Genomic DNA, 14,530 nt, shown 5'->3' with positions numbered 1-14,530 from the left:
CACAATGTAAAACAGATGGCAACTTCTCCATAATAACTGACATATTTAAAAATAGCACTCTGTTTTTCTAACTCTTAATTTCTTATTTTATATTATTTATTTCTTACATTAATATCTTTCAGAAAACAAGACAATGAGATTCAACTTGGTGTCCCCATGCTTTTACAAACAATAGCCATGACCCATAAGACTCTGAGTGCACAGCTTCCCCATGTGCAGCTATGGAAAGATTGGGGAAATGTGCATATTGCTCTTTGGCTTTTTACAGCCCATGGTGGGAATCCATGAGCTCTCAGCCAAATGTTCAAGGCACAGCTGCCTTACTTTGAGTAGTTTTATTAAAGCCAATCAGACCTCTGTGTTTAGCTTTGCATCAGCTTGCCATCTCAACTTCAAACCCACCTAAATATAAATTGAATGGCAGGATTCAAACCACAGAATGACATAAATTGCATGGGAGAGAGCCAAATGTGACATTAAACAATTTTAGGCATCATGGTTTCCTTTTCTGCCAGCTTTTTGCTGCCAATCCTAATTCCGCTTCCAGGGATTCAAAGTTGATGGTTTACGCAAAATTAGGGCAAGAAGTGACTTTCATTTGAGAAACCTGATCTGAATGACTGGAATTTTTCCCTTGTGTGGTGTACCCCAGCTGAGAATTGGGTAAAAAAACACCCACCAGTGATCATGGGGTTCAAGACTGGGGTTCACGTTTGGGCCTGCTTGGGCATGTTTTGGACATGTTTTGGTTCATGTCTCAACCAGCCACGCATTCACATGCACAAATATAATACATGAACCAGAAGATCATGAATACAGTCTGCAACAATTCTTGTGATTGCATCAGTGGAAAGAGCACCACTGTGACCAAGAGTACCACTGCAAATAATGTCTGTAATACCATGAGACTGCATAACAGAAGAATTAGGCTGACATCCAGACTAATGCTGAACTAGTACAATGACCAAAGATGTGTACCCATTAGAGATGTTCAGTTGTGTTGGTCTGACACACATGTCACAGCCAACATGTCCTCTGTTCGGGATTGTCAGAGGGAGTTCTGTAACAACAGCTCCAACAATTAGAAACTCCAACAGTTAGAACTCTGATTAAGATTTCTCCTGTCTTTATGTATTTCTCTTGTCTTTAACCCCTGCTAACTGGGCAAAGAGGCACCTTTTAAACATGGTGATTCTCTTTATTTAGCAGTGGGAGAGTAACTGGCCCTATCCACCCCCAGCACAGTACCTCCAGTGACTGTTGCTGATGTCTATCTTATGTTTCTTTTTAGACTGCGAGCCCTTTGGGGGATAGGGACTTTATCTATCTATCTATCTATCTATCTATCTATCTATCTATCTATCTATGTAAACTGCTTTGGAAACTTTTGTTGAAAAGTGGTATGTAAATATTTGTTGTTGTTGTTGTTTATGGAACTGTTGGAGTTTTGACATGTCTGTCAGGCCCCCATCCTCTCTCTGCCTTGCCCTCTTCTCTTTCCCCTCCATCACCTGGAATCCAAGGACAGGCTACCTTGCTCTCTTTTTGCTCCAGAGGAAGCATTGAACTAACTTTTTGCTTTGCTGGCTGAATAAAAGTGAATCTACATTATGTTGTTATGAGCACTCAACAACCCAACCACCACTGAATGGAAAATGCTCACTTACCACTTCCAAGTACAGGACATGGGAATATTTCACAGTTGTCACCCCAGCCAGCGCCCAAAGTACAACAGCATTCTTGTTTTGTAACGTTGGATGTTAATACGTTATCACAAAAATTTGCATCATTTAGATTGTAGTAACATTCCTTCTTTTCATCTGCTGGGGTTTCTAATGGTACATCTAAGCATAAACAATGAAAATACAAGCTCACACATCAAAAATAATCACCTTCCCCCCCCCCGCCCCCCAACAAACTTTTCATAAAACATATACAGAACACCACCAATTCATAATACCTATAGTCTCATATTTGGTTGTTGACGTGATTTCTATGGGCCAGTGTGGAATGGGCCAGTGTTGGCCAAGTTATCAACTATGGCTAAAATAATGGAAACAGGCTGAGGGAATGCACATTCTCATTCCCAGCCCCTCCTCCTTCCTTGTCTTCTCCATTATGAATCATGGTTACCTCAGCACTTCCATGGTTAAGGAGACTTATCATACCCAGGAACTTACAGAACCAATTCTTACTTTTTGTTATTTTCAGTGCAGCAAACTGTGTGCAACTGCCTCTGCAGCATTGAGTAATGCAGAGTCTCATGGTGCACAGGAAGAGGAGTTTTTAGGCTGCATGGCCCTCAAGGGCCCTATTTACAGGTCACAGGGAGCACTTATGGGACAGGGGGAGTGGTGTGCACATCATAACTCTGCATTACTAACACTGCAGAGGTCTGCATTATTAACAGTTTTATTTTTTAAAATGCTGTGAATATGAAGCAAGAAGATGCTTTTGAATATTCTCTCTCTCTCTCTCTCTCTCTCTCTCAAATGAGATGCAACAGATACGTGGGAACATCATTCACCATCATATGTTGGTATAGAGAGGTTGCTGACACACTGTCTTAGAGAAGAACAGGTACAAATGCTAGCATTTTAATCTATGTTGAGAAGTGCAGGCTTCCTCTATGGAAGACAATCCAGTCAAATACAGGTTTATTTTTCTAATAATGTATTTATTTAGAAGTTTAATTTAGGCCCTATGGGCCTGCATCCTTGACTAGAAACCAGCAGCTCAGTTGAGTTGCTGCATCTAATTAGTAGCTGCTGGCCCAGGACTAGAGGGAAGTCCCATAAGAAATAGTTTTTAAAAATCTAACTATGGTCAAATTTACACAATCCCTACTGGGTCTTGTAAAAGTTCTCTTCATATGTTTGAAAGGTTTCTGTACTGATGGGAAGGATTGGAGGGAGGACTAGGCCTCACTTAGAGCAACTGCGGGGAGAGTGGGCCTTTCCTAAAAAGGGAAAACGCCCTGGACAATCAAAACAGAAGGACCAATCCAGAGGACTGGGCAAGAACTACACTCACAGCCTCTAGCAGCAGAATAAAAGGTTTTGTTTTGTTTGTTCTGTCCCAAGTGTGCCATACAGAAGCAGCTGTCTGAGAAGCAGCTGGGAGAATGGGAGGCCACAGCCTGGGAGGCTGGAGTCAGCAGGAAGATCCCTTTCTGTGAGTAATAAGATAGGGACCAGTTCAGTTAGATGCATGAGGGAAGTTATTTCCTTTATTGTATTGCTTGAATCTGAGTTGCCTGGTTAATGAAAACTTCTCTCTATTACAATCTGCTTTATGAAGAAACAATTGTTCTTATTGCATACTCTTGTTTTTCTTTTAATCTAATAATAAACCCTTGTTAGTGAAATGTGCTACTCTTCATTGTGGGTCTCCCTTAGTCACACGCCTTTGAAGGCCTAGGACTGCTCAGTCCTCCTAGGGAGGGTTTTGACACTTTACCCCCGAGAAATCTTATATGGAGAGTGGGTTTTCCTACATCAAAATAGAATAGATGGTGGCAGCCTTCTGTGAATCCCTTACAATAAAGGATTCACCCCAGTGAACTCCCCGCTCCTCTTCTGGCTCTGGTAGGAGCTATGACAGCTTCAAATGCCAAGTCCACTAAAGGAATGGCCTGGGAGATTTTTTAAAAAAAGTAAATTAAATACTTCCACAAGGCTCAGTTTTACCTCGATGTCATCACAGAGTGAATGAAAAGAAGTAATATCGTCAGGTTGTCCTGGATGATGCAATTGCTATGGGAAACACTGGTGTCACACCAGAGCAAAGGGTAATGTTTCAAAATAAAACTTGAGTATACACTTCTTTAAACACTGTTGCACATATACCTGGGAAAAGCTTTTGGCCCAGGTTTCCCAGACATGTGCACACATCCATTTGTCTTTAGTGAGAAAACAGAAACATCTAGCACTGCCTTAGTGAGGAAGTCCTTCCTTTGATCTGAATGATACAGTACAGAATCTGTCTACAAAATAGGGGTCTCCACACAAAGGAACTCTTCTTATGATCAGCGAGAAGAGCTTTGCGGAGGATAGGTGGGTTTGCCACCATGTAGCCACCAGGACTGGGCCTGATCCCAGTGGTTCACACAAGTGTGCAAAACCAGTCTGGGCTTCCTTAGCCTGGTTTTGCACGCTCGTGTGAATAGCCTCAAAGGGTCATAAACTGTGTATTAGTTGATGTGGTGCTAAGACAGACTCATAATAACGATGGGTCTATGCAAAAAGCAGTGGGGGGGGGGGGAGATCCAGTGGAAGTTTATTGCTTTAATAAGTGATAACAATTTATTTTTTGCCTTAATGTGTCCAAAATATTTTAGCACAGTGGTGAATAAAACAGTTATGTTTAAGCAGAGCATTTATTTTTTACATAGTTGTTACCAAATATTTATATTTATCTTCTCTGAGAGAAAATTTATGTTTGTGTCAGAGGATGTAGACAGACCGACAGACAATGTTATTCAATTTAGCACACTTACAATACTGATTTTTGTTTGATATTTTGCCAATGTCAAGAAATGTACTGTGGGGAAACACCCAGTAGAGTGCTATTTTATCTTTGTTAGTCTAGTCTGTGGTCTCTCCTCATCAGATAATTACAGTTTTCCAGAATATGTTGAATTCCATAATATATAGTTTTCCATAATGTGCTGAAATATGGTGGTTTGGGGGTTTTATCCACTGCCCAATAAGAACCAAACTAAGACTATCATATGTCACAGCTGAACTAATTTGGTTCTCCCAAGGTGAGAGCAGGCACAGTACCTTAGGCACCAAAGTATACATTTTCATTGGATAAAGGCCATATGTCCAGATGAACCAAAGCCAGAATCTTAAAGAGCAAAAAACCCATTTTTAAAACCCAGAAAGAAACCCCCAGACCGCAGCAGTTTGAATACCATTTTCCAAGGAAGGTGCACCAGACACTGGTCCAGGAGGATGGAAAAACAAATTCCATATTGCACAGATCATCCTGGAGAGATGTTCTATCTATGTTGTTGCTAAGAGTTGACACCCACTTGACAGCACTTAATCAGTCAATCAATTGCAAAAACCATAGAGTCTAGTGGCACCTTAAAGACTAACAACTGCTGTGATATGCCACTTCTGAGGGATAGAGAACACTTTGTCAGATGTATGAAATGCATCCCACAGTGAGCAAGCATATGTAGCCTGATACAGAGGGAAAAGAATAAAAATGGTGGTTGTTCTTTCAAGGAAGTGAGGCCAAGACATCAAGCAATACAAAAGATAGATTAGGTTTATCACAGTACTATATAGAGCACAAATGAATAAAATTATTCAACTGGTGTGGGTGTGAGTCTTTATCGGTTTTGCTGCAATAGAATAGGAAGGCTATCCCTCTGGAATCTGAAACTCATTGTTGTGATTATTTAATCCTATTTTATACTTTATGGTTCAGCTTCCCTTCCCATTATCTGTCCAGAGGTTCTTTCTTTTCTTTTTTAAAAAAGGCTGTTTACACAGCTGTGACTGAGGGCTAGTCAGGCGGGCATCATGAGTGTTTGAAAAATGAGAAAGACATAAAACTTTTATTTTTAAAAGAAAGAAATGCACAAATACTGATCTGTGTGTGCATGCTTGGGATTCTTCTTTCATATTGTTAACGTCTTAATAAACAGATTGCCTTGCAACTGGTTTGCTGTACTCCTTTCTTTGAAATAAAAAAGAATTCTCCTTTTACACAGGTGGATACTGCAGAGTGGACTATGTCTTACTTAAAAACTTAAAGGGCAGGTTTTTAAATAAGTTATTAAAGTCAGTTATTATTTATTCTGGGAAAAGGGATGCAGCCACTTGCTGCAGAATATATAACTGGTCACAGGCCTTATACTGGAGCATGAGCTAAGAAATGACAGGTTGTTTACCTGTAACCTTACCCTGCTAACTGGGTAGCATGCTAACTGGGACCACTTTGTCACCGTGGAAGATTAGGTAAGGGGGTGGGTCAATCCTTAGCACCCACAACTCACTGACTCACCTGGCAGAGGTGACAGCAACTAAAAAGGTCACTTTGCAGGACAGTAGGTCTAGAGATGCCATAGCAAGGGGTTCGAAAGGCCCATGAAGCAGAAAAAGAACTCGGGGCAGAGCCACTATTGGGCAAACAGGTTAAAAGAACCCGGGCCGCCACCAATCAGGGGCCGTAAGCACAGCCCCAGACACACCCCCACGTTTGATGTCAGACGCAGGGGGTGTTATTTTGGTCCCAAATGGGGCCACATGGCCCCGTTTGGAGCCGAAATAGGCCCACGCTGCACTGAAATTGCAGCTGGAGTGACTCTCCCTGCCTTTAAAGCAGGGAGAGTCGCTCTGGCCCACACTGCCCAATGCAACAAGGGCCAATCTCCCTTCCAAATGTGGCTACGCAGCCCCGTTTGGGAGGAAGACCACATCCCCCGCATCTGATGTCAGATGCAGGGGTGTGGCTAGCTGGGCCCCTGTGTCTGACATCAGATGCAGGGGATGGGGCCAGGGGGCCGCGGCAGCAACTGCACACGGGCCACTGCCAGCCTCCCTACACTGCTGAAAGGACTAATAAAAGGTCCTAGGCAGGTGCTGTGATAGGGTCGTCTGGCTAGAGGTGTGTGAGGCACTTCAAGAAATGTTTAATGGTGGAGTCTCGAACCATGAAGGAGTCTGTGGAGGTGATGGCAGCAAGCTGGATCCCGAGAAAATCTTCATACTCAATTCCTTGAGTAGTAAGAGGTATGAACAGACATCCTTGGCAGACAAGTGAGGAGGAGAAGTGTTTCTGGAATGCAGAAACTCAAGGAAACATTGCCAATTATAGTGATAGGACTTTAATGTTGCAGGTTTTCTGGCTGCCCTGATGACACATAGCAGGTCATGCAGGAAGGAAAGCAGTTCCTCCACCCTATAGGTGCAACCTAGCTAGGTCCAGATGATGGAGTGAACGGATTGCTGGGTGAGGAGGTGAGGCTTTGCAGGAAGCATGATGTGGCAGGCCCTGGAGAACTGGAGCAGGCAAGGGAACCAGGGTTGCCTGGGCCACCAGGGTGTTATCAGGATACATTCTCCTGTTGTATTTTGTAAAGGATCCTGGGGATGAGTGGAATGAGGGGAAATAAGTAAGCAAAGAGTCCTGTCCAATCGAGGACAAAGGCATCCCCCAGGGAGTGCCTGCATCCCCCAGACAGTGCCTGCCTCTCCCTGCTCTGGAGCAAAACTAGTGGCATTGAGGGGTGAGGTGAACAGGTCTAAGTCTGGGGTGCCCCACTGGGTGAAGAGGGATTGGAGGACTGTAGGGTCTAACCTCAACTCATGGGAGTCAGTGCCCGCCCTGCTGAGGATATCCACTTCCAAGTTGGATGTTTCTTAGATGTGCATTGCTATGGGGGGTGACATGATTGGCTATGCACTAATGCCACATGTCCAGTGCAAGATGAAGGAGCGTCCTGGAGCCGGTGCCTCCCTGTCTGTTCAGATATGCTTTTGTCACCATGTTGTAGGATTAGACTGTAAAAAGGGTTCCTGAGAATGGACAAGAATCCTTGAAGGGCTTTGAAGATGGCAAACAGTTCAAGGCAGCTTCTTTGGTGCTTTGTTTCTAGTATATCGCACAGGCCCTGGAGAGCACCCATGTGAGCTCCCCATCCTCGTTCTGATGTGTCTGTGGTCATGACGTTTCATGGTGATGGAGGATGGAACGGGGAGTCTGTGCAGAAATTATGGGGGTCTGTCCACCAACACACAGATTGGAGGATTTGATGAGATAGGTGCAGCCGAGCCTCACAGTCCCTTTGGGGACTGAAGTGGAGGAGGAACCAGCATTGTAAGGTGTGAGAACGGAGACGTGTGTAAGGGAAGACGTGTGTCATGGAGGCCATGTAGCCCAGTAGTCGTATGGTTCAAGCACAGTGTCAGGGATGAGTCACTATCAAGCTAGTGTGGAGATGGCATGGGTTTTTCTGGCTGGTAAATAGACTTTGGTGTATACCAAGTGAAAGAGAAGTCCTATGAACTTGATGGATCTGGTGGGGTTGAGTTTCGACATTTCGTAGTTTATCTGGAGACCGAGATGTTGTAACAGGTCAATCATGGTCATCACAGAGTCATGGACAATTTGAAGTGTGTCACCTACTATAAGCCAGTCATCCAAAAATAGGAAGATCTGGATTCTCTGTTGTTGGAGGAAGGCTACCATCGGGTCATACATTTTGTGAAAACCCTCAGGGCAGAGGCCAGACTGAAGGGTAGGGATTTGGACTGGTAGGTTTGTGTGCCAATTTTGAAATGGAGGTATTGCCAGTGTTGAGGGTGGATGGTGAGGTGGTAAGCATCTTTGAGGTCCAAAATAGTCCTCAAGGATGGAGGATGGTTGGTATTGTTATCATTCAGAAATATTTATATGTAATGCATTCGTTTAGTTCTCGGAGGTCCAATATGGGGCAAGCCTCAATTGTGTTTGGGGATTGTGAAGTAGGGGGAATAAAACCCCTGTCTGACTGGTTGTGGCACTGGCTCTATGGCCTCTTTGTGAAGTAGGGAGATTATTTCTTCCATCAGGACCAAGGTGGGGAGCGTGGTCACGGGTGAAGGGTCGGGGATATAGAAGAAAATTCCAGCGCATAACCAATTCTTATGATGGTGAGGACCCTGAGGAGAGGCAAGTCCCCACCTGGCACTGGACTGGACAGTCACTGCTTCTTTGGAAAGGAGGTAGTCAGTCTATCCTTTGGAGGTCGAGGCCATTGGGTGTTGTAAGGCTGCCTCTTTCCATAATATGAGTAACGGGTTCCATGAAAGGAACGGTCTGTGGAGTGGAACTGAGCAGAAGAGCGTTCTGGCTGGGGTTGGATCATTTATTAGTTCTGTTGGCACATGAAGAGAAAGGTTGATAGCTCATTGAATGACTGGTGTTGCGGAGACGGACCTTTTGGAGAACTGTGTTGCATCTTTTCTCCAAACAAGGCGTCGCTATCGAGAGAGATCCTCTATGGGGAGCAAGCATTATACAGCAGGCCTGATAGGAGTGATGGCGAATTGCGATTGAGGTTGAGCCATGGCTGAAGTCGATGGTACCAAAGCGCTTGGTACTGAGGAAGTTAGCGTCAGAGCTGTGGGCTTGAGAGAGTGTTTGGAAGAGCCCAATCTCTGGGCATCCATGGCCATAGCAGTGTTAGTGAGCAGCAAGCCCGACTGAGCTATTGGTGAGCTCAAAGCTGCAGAGCACTTTTAAAGGTGATCTTGCTGGCCATATGCAAGGTGGAGGATCAAAGGGAAAGGTGCTACAGCCCTAAATTTCTGGATCTGCTCAAGGGCAGATGGGAGAACTAGTGCAGCAGATAAGACAGAAATTGGGGTAAGTTCCTTGTAGGGTCTGCCCAGGCTGGTAGAGCCATTAGTTGTCTGTTTGGTCTGGCTCCGAGGTTGAAAGCACAAGCCTGCAAAAGGCTTCATTTATTGTTTGTACTTTGGTGTTCTTTCTCTTTTCACTGGTCTCTTTTACCAGTGAGTCTACTATCTTTCTTAAAAGTTGTGCCATAGTTTTTTTTTTAAAAAAAGTTCTGTAACCTTATTGTCCCTCTTCTGAGAAAAGACAGTAATAATAATAAATCAGTTGTCACTATTATTTTGGTCCCTAGAATGCAATTTTCTTTATCATTCAGTTATATAAATGGAATAATCACTAGGTTATAACTTTAAAAGGTTATCAATTCCATTAGGAATAATCTAAAAAGGCACTTTTTAGAGCCTAAAAAGGCACTCTTTATGCTTCCAGCTGATAAAATAAAGTTTAAATTACAATTTCAATAAATTGTTAATTACTTTAACATTAAATCTCAGTCAACGGTTTCTTACTCTGGGGTGGAGCAAATAATATGTTACTGATTAATTATACCACAATTAATTATTTCTTAACTTTTAAAAATTTTAAAAACTAAATTTCTATTGGTCTTGAACTTTGTGCTGAAACATAGAAAACAAATGGTTAGATTGTGATAAGATCATTTTAGGACACACTAAATATCCAGTGATTTCCTGCCAAGTAAATCCGAAATAGGAGAAAATCCCTTGGTCTCCTATGTTGTGTAAGAGAAGCATGACCATATGGCATTCTACAAAGCCTTAACTACATTTTACTATGTGCTGAATTAAAATTATGTTTAAAATGTGAATCCAGCTCTCTCTTGGCACAAGTCTTTCCATTTAGTAGGAAAGGTGTAGGATATCATTCCCCTGTGTACTCAAATCTCATGCGCTTTCCCCCTCCCTCTCCCTCACACTTGCAAGCTATAATTAATATTTTCTTGAAATATGTTTAATGTTGCATTATGTAATGGAGGTGCTAGAACGAAGTTACAGAAAAGAAAAGGAGAAAAGATGAAGAGAATGAGAAAATGAAGAACTGGCAATTGGTAGAAGGAAGCCAAAAGGTGAGAAGACCGGAAAGTACTGACACATGGCCTCAACTCTGCATGTCACCTATGACCCATTGTAACCACCAAGGCCATGCTGCCCACAAGCAGCAAGTCATGTGGTAAAACTGTTTCTGGACTGTACAACTTCAGACTTACTATTATTATTATTATTAATGGGCTGTGTCCTAATTTTTGTTGACTGGAACTCTGTCAGAAGCGTCACCTCCTTCCCTATGTTTTGGCAGATGGAGCATTTGTTATATCCTGTTCTTGAATGTCTGTATTCAAAGCCAGTAGAACATTACCTGGTGAGGAGCGGAAGCGACACTGTCCGGTCATTGGGTCATACTCCTGGTTTTCATCAGAACAGAGACACAGAAAGGAACCTTCCACATTTTCACAGAGGGCTTCTCCACATACGCCACTCAGCATTTCACATTCATTCACATCTGGAAAATGAAGCACAGTATTGACTGAGACATCTTCATTAACAACATTGATTTACTGTTCCTGCCATTTGCGTGCCAGTACTGGCAGCTGGAGAACTGAAAATATCATTTAAGGACAATTAAGAAAAAATCTAAGTTCTACTGAAGTGGACCTCCAGGAGACAAATTAGGCACTTTAAGATTAAAATACTGTTTAAAAGTTAAATTAAAATTACAAAATGTAATGCAATGTAAGCAATGGCTGAAAAATAAAACTAAATGAATATATTTGTATATGGTTTATATCTGTTTCCCACCCTGCTACCTATTTATATGTGCAGGGTTAACAGAAGTGTGGGTGGTGTTGTGGTGGTTTGTTTTTTTTTGCTAAAACTTTTTCATTGCCAACAGCTGCAGCAAGAGAGCTCCATTCCCCTAGATATAGCAATGCCCTAGACTGAGCATTTTTGTGTGTGTGGCTGCTGACATTATCCCTCCAGAATGCTCTGGAACTAAGCTACATCCAGGGTATTCGGGTGTTAACAATTTGTCATGATTACAGTTTTGTATAGCTTGGAAGATGCTTAATTCTTGTATTTTTATTTTGTTGTGAGGTACTTTGGGAGACTATTGGGACAGACATGGTGGAATATACCATTTTAAATAAATACATAAATTAATTCTGCTCACTACTTCATAATGTACTTGAATATGTGCCAGTATAGTTAAGATGGAGAATGTTTTCAATGTTCTACCATTATAAGCCCTGAACATTCTATTGCTTATAATACCAAAACCATTTGCCTGATCTGCCTGGCCATCAGCATACATTCACTAGGTACCAAGAGACACCTCCCCTGCAAATTTTGTGAAGATCTATTGCAAAATTGCTTAGATAGAGCAGTTTAAATTCTTTCTCTGTTGAACAGGGGTTTAAAGGGCTGGCAACATTTTTTTCGGACTGATGAAGTGGTATTTAAATGATTTTGTAGTCTATTTGCATATTTTCAGCCTTTAGACTCCATACCAGAAAAGTGCCTTTTGTATATCTCTCTGGGACCCACCCAATTGATGGTAATTTCAAAATTGATCCTAAATGTTGTGTGTTAAGAGTCTGAAAAATGCATCTTGCCCTCTGAAAGAGTCTGTACAGTTAGGGCTTTTGAAGCTGTGTTGCCCACAGCATTGCACACAACCAGTATGGTGGTCTTGTCAAAGATGTGAATGGCTTTCCCGTCAGCTGTTGCCACTGCTGCCCTTCTGCTCTGGTGCACACCTCGTGAATTGCTTTCAAGGGTGCAGCCAGTGTTCCCAACTCCGACCCAGCGCAGCCACAGCAAGCCAGCGTTTTCTGCTGGCTGCCCCACTCCTAGTGCTCTGATGGTGCCTGTGCACGTGCGGACAGTGGCCGGCTACTGCCACCACTCCTGCCCAGTGCTCCATTCCAGAGCGTGCCCTTCAGCCATTCTGGCACATGCCTTGCACTGGCTCTGGGCCCCAGAAAGCTGGCATTTATTTATTATTTATTTATTTAAAATATTTCTATACTGCCCCAAACTTGCATCTCTTTCCTCGCCCATTTATTGCTGGTTGTCCCACTCCTAGCACTCAGATGGCGCATGTGCGGACAACGGCTGGCCACCGCTACTGCCCATTGATCCATTCCGGAGTGAGACAGCTATCTATCTATCTATCTAACATATTTCTATAAAGCCCAAAACTTGTGTCTCTTTCCTCACCCATTTCCTGCTGGCTGCCCTGCTCCTAGCATTCAGACAGACTCAGATGGCCTCTGCACACATGTGGACTCTGCATGCCGCAGAGGCCATCTGAGCCCTGGGGGTGGGGCATCCAGCAGGAATGCCAGCTGGCTAGGCACTGGGGCAAGGCATGTGGCCACACTGGATGACGGTGTGCAGTGTGTGTGCCGTGTAGGTGTATGGCAGCAACGTGTGTGTGTATGTGTGGTTGCAGTGGCTGCGTCTCTCTGTATGTGTGAATGGCTGCTGTGTCTGTGTGTGAATGGCTGCTGTATCTGTGTGTGAATGGCTACAGTGTGTTGTAGGGATGTGCATGGAACCAGGTCAGAGGCCCTTTATGGGCCTCCGAACCAGTCCGAATAACCAGTGGTTCCGCTGGTTCGACAGCGGGGGGTGTCTAGCTTTAAAAGCAGTAGAGGGTGCACTTACCCTTCCTGCCACTTTCCCCCCGCACACATCTGTTTTTGTAGAAGCCCATCGGGGTGGCAGCATACCTCCCTGCCACCCATTGTCCGGATATGACTTGAAGTCCCCAATGTGCCTATGTGCACCCACACATATGCTGGTACATGCAGGTGCATCGGAGACTTCCGGTCGTATCTGGACAACGGGGGCAATGGGGTGGCAGGGAGGTATGCTGCCACCCCGATGGGCTTTTAAAGAATCGGATGCCGGTGGGGGGGAGCGGCAGAAGGGGTAAATGCACCCTCCCCCGCTCTTAAAGCAGCATCTTCGCTGCAGTTCCGTGCACATCCCTAGTGTGTTGGTCTGTGTCTTTCTTTTCCTTCCTTCCCTTTTCTCCCTCCTTCCACACTTTGCCTTGGTCTTTCAGTTGGATTTTGGACTGGGGAGGGATCCATCCAGACAGACATTTAATAGGTGCAGTTTCCCCAATCAGTTCCAAGAGATGCCCCTGATGAATTTCTGCCTGATGCATCTCTGATCAAGGCAAAGTGGGTCCATAGAGCCTCATTTCTAAAGCCATCATCATATACCAGACTGTACAAAGTCTTATATAGCACAGAAATTAAAATGGGCACCTTAACTTGCAATTTCCATTCTTTTTAGAGCAAAAGTGAAAATGTAAAGCATCTCAACTCTCATCTTAAACCGAAGGTTTTTGGATTACTGAATTAATCATTAGCACAATAAAAAGCATTGACATGCTTTTTAAATTATCAAAGATTTAACATGATGATAATTATCCTTCCTGGGCATGCAGGGATTGAAAACTGTTTCAATACTCTACCAAAGGAGGAGGTGGCTGTACCACAAACCAGACTATATTTCCTGTAACTTTTGCAAAGTCCTGATTATTCAACTGAGAGAATAAACAGATGTTACATTTACACAAGCTGAACTTTTAAAATCACACCATTACAAATCAAGATTTGTGAATGGCTTGATGTTTTCAAAAACAGTGGGTTCAAAAAAGATTAAATGATTGGTTTGTCTTATTTGACATTTGTTCCCATTCAACCCTAACAACATAGCTATATATTTATTTCTCCTAGGTGTATCCATCGCTAAGCCCATTGTGGCAGCTCTCGCAAGAGTTCGTGAGCAGCTGCCAGACTAGCGACAGGGAGAAAACGGCCACCGGGATGAGGAGGCAGAGACGGAGGCGGGCCAGTCCGGCTGCCAGGATGAGGAGGTGGCTTGGTTGCTGGGATGAGGAGGTGGCGGCGGGCCATGAGGAGGCACCGGCAGGCAGGAGGAGGGGATGGGTTGGCTTGAAAGTCAGCCAGAAACCGCAGGTGATGGTGGGGGAGAAGTGGGCCGGGCTGGCTGGCAGAGGAGCAAGTGCTCTGTGCCTGGCCCCGCTAGTTCTTATTAAATGGTTACATAGAATTTTCATAAAATTTAAGCCTTAAAACCCATTTCATTTTAAATAAGCTTATATGCAACAAAAACTA

General features: G+C 43.7%; 1 protein-coding gene across 7 annotated transcripts in view; it reads right to left on the bottom strand.

Annotated features, from left to right (window-relative positions):
- LTBP1 (latent transforming growth factor beta binding protein 1) overlaps nucleotides 1-14,530 on the bottom strand; it is a 348,387-nt gene that overhangs the window by 59,114 nt on the left and 274,743 nt on the right. For all 7 annotated transcript variants that reach the window (XM_053303824.1, XM_053303841.1, XM_053303830.1 and 4 more), the window contains 2 exons: nucleotides 10,732-10,875; nucleotides 1,668-1,844 (listed from right to left, as the gene is read on the bottom strand). In XM_053303824.1, coding sequence (XP_053159799.1) covers nucleotides 1,668-1,844; nucleotides 10,732-10,875 — 321 coding nt within the window. The remainder of the gene's footprint in view (nucleotides 1-1,667; nucleotides 1,845-10,731; nucleotides 10,876-14,530) is intronic.

Source organism: Hemicordylus capensis, chromosome 1, assembly GCF_027244095.1.
Source record: "Hemicordylus capensis ecotype Gifberg chromosome 1, rHemCap1.1.pri, whole genome shotgun sequence".
Classification (NCBI taxonomy): Eukaryota; Metazoa; Chordata; class Lepidosauria; order Squamata; family Cordylidae; genus Hemicordylus; species Hemicordylus capensis.
The sequence above is the reverse complement of the archived record's forward strand: the minus strand, read 5'-3'. Positions and strand labels throughout refer to the sequence as shown.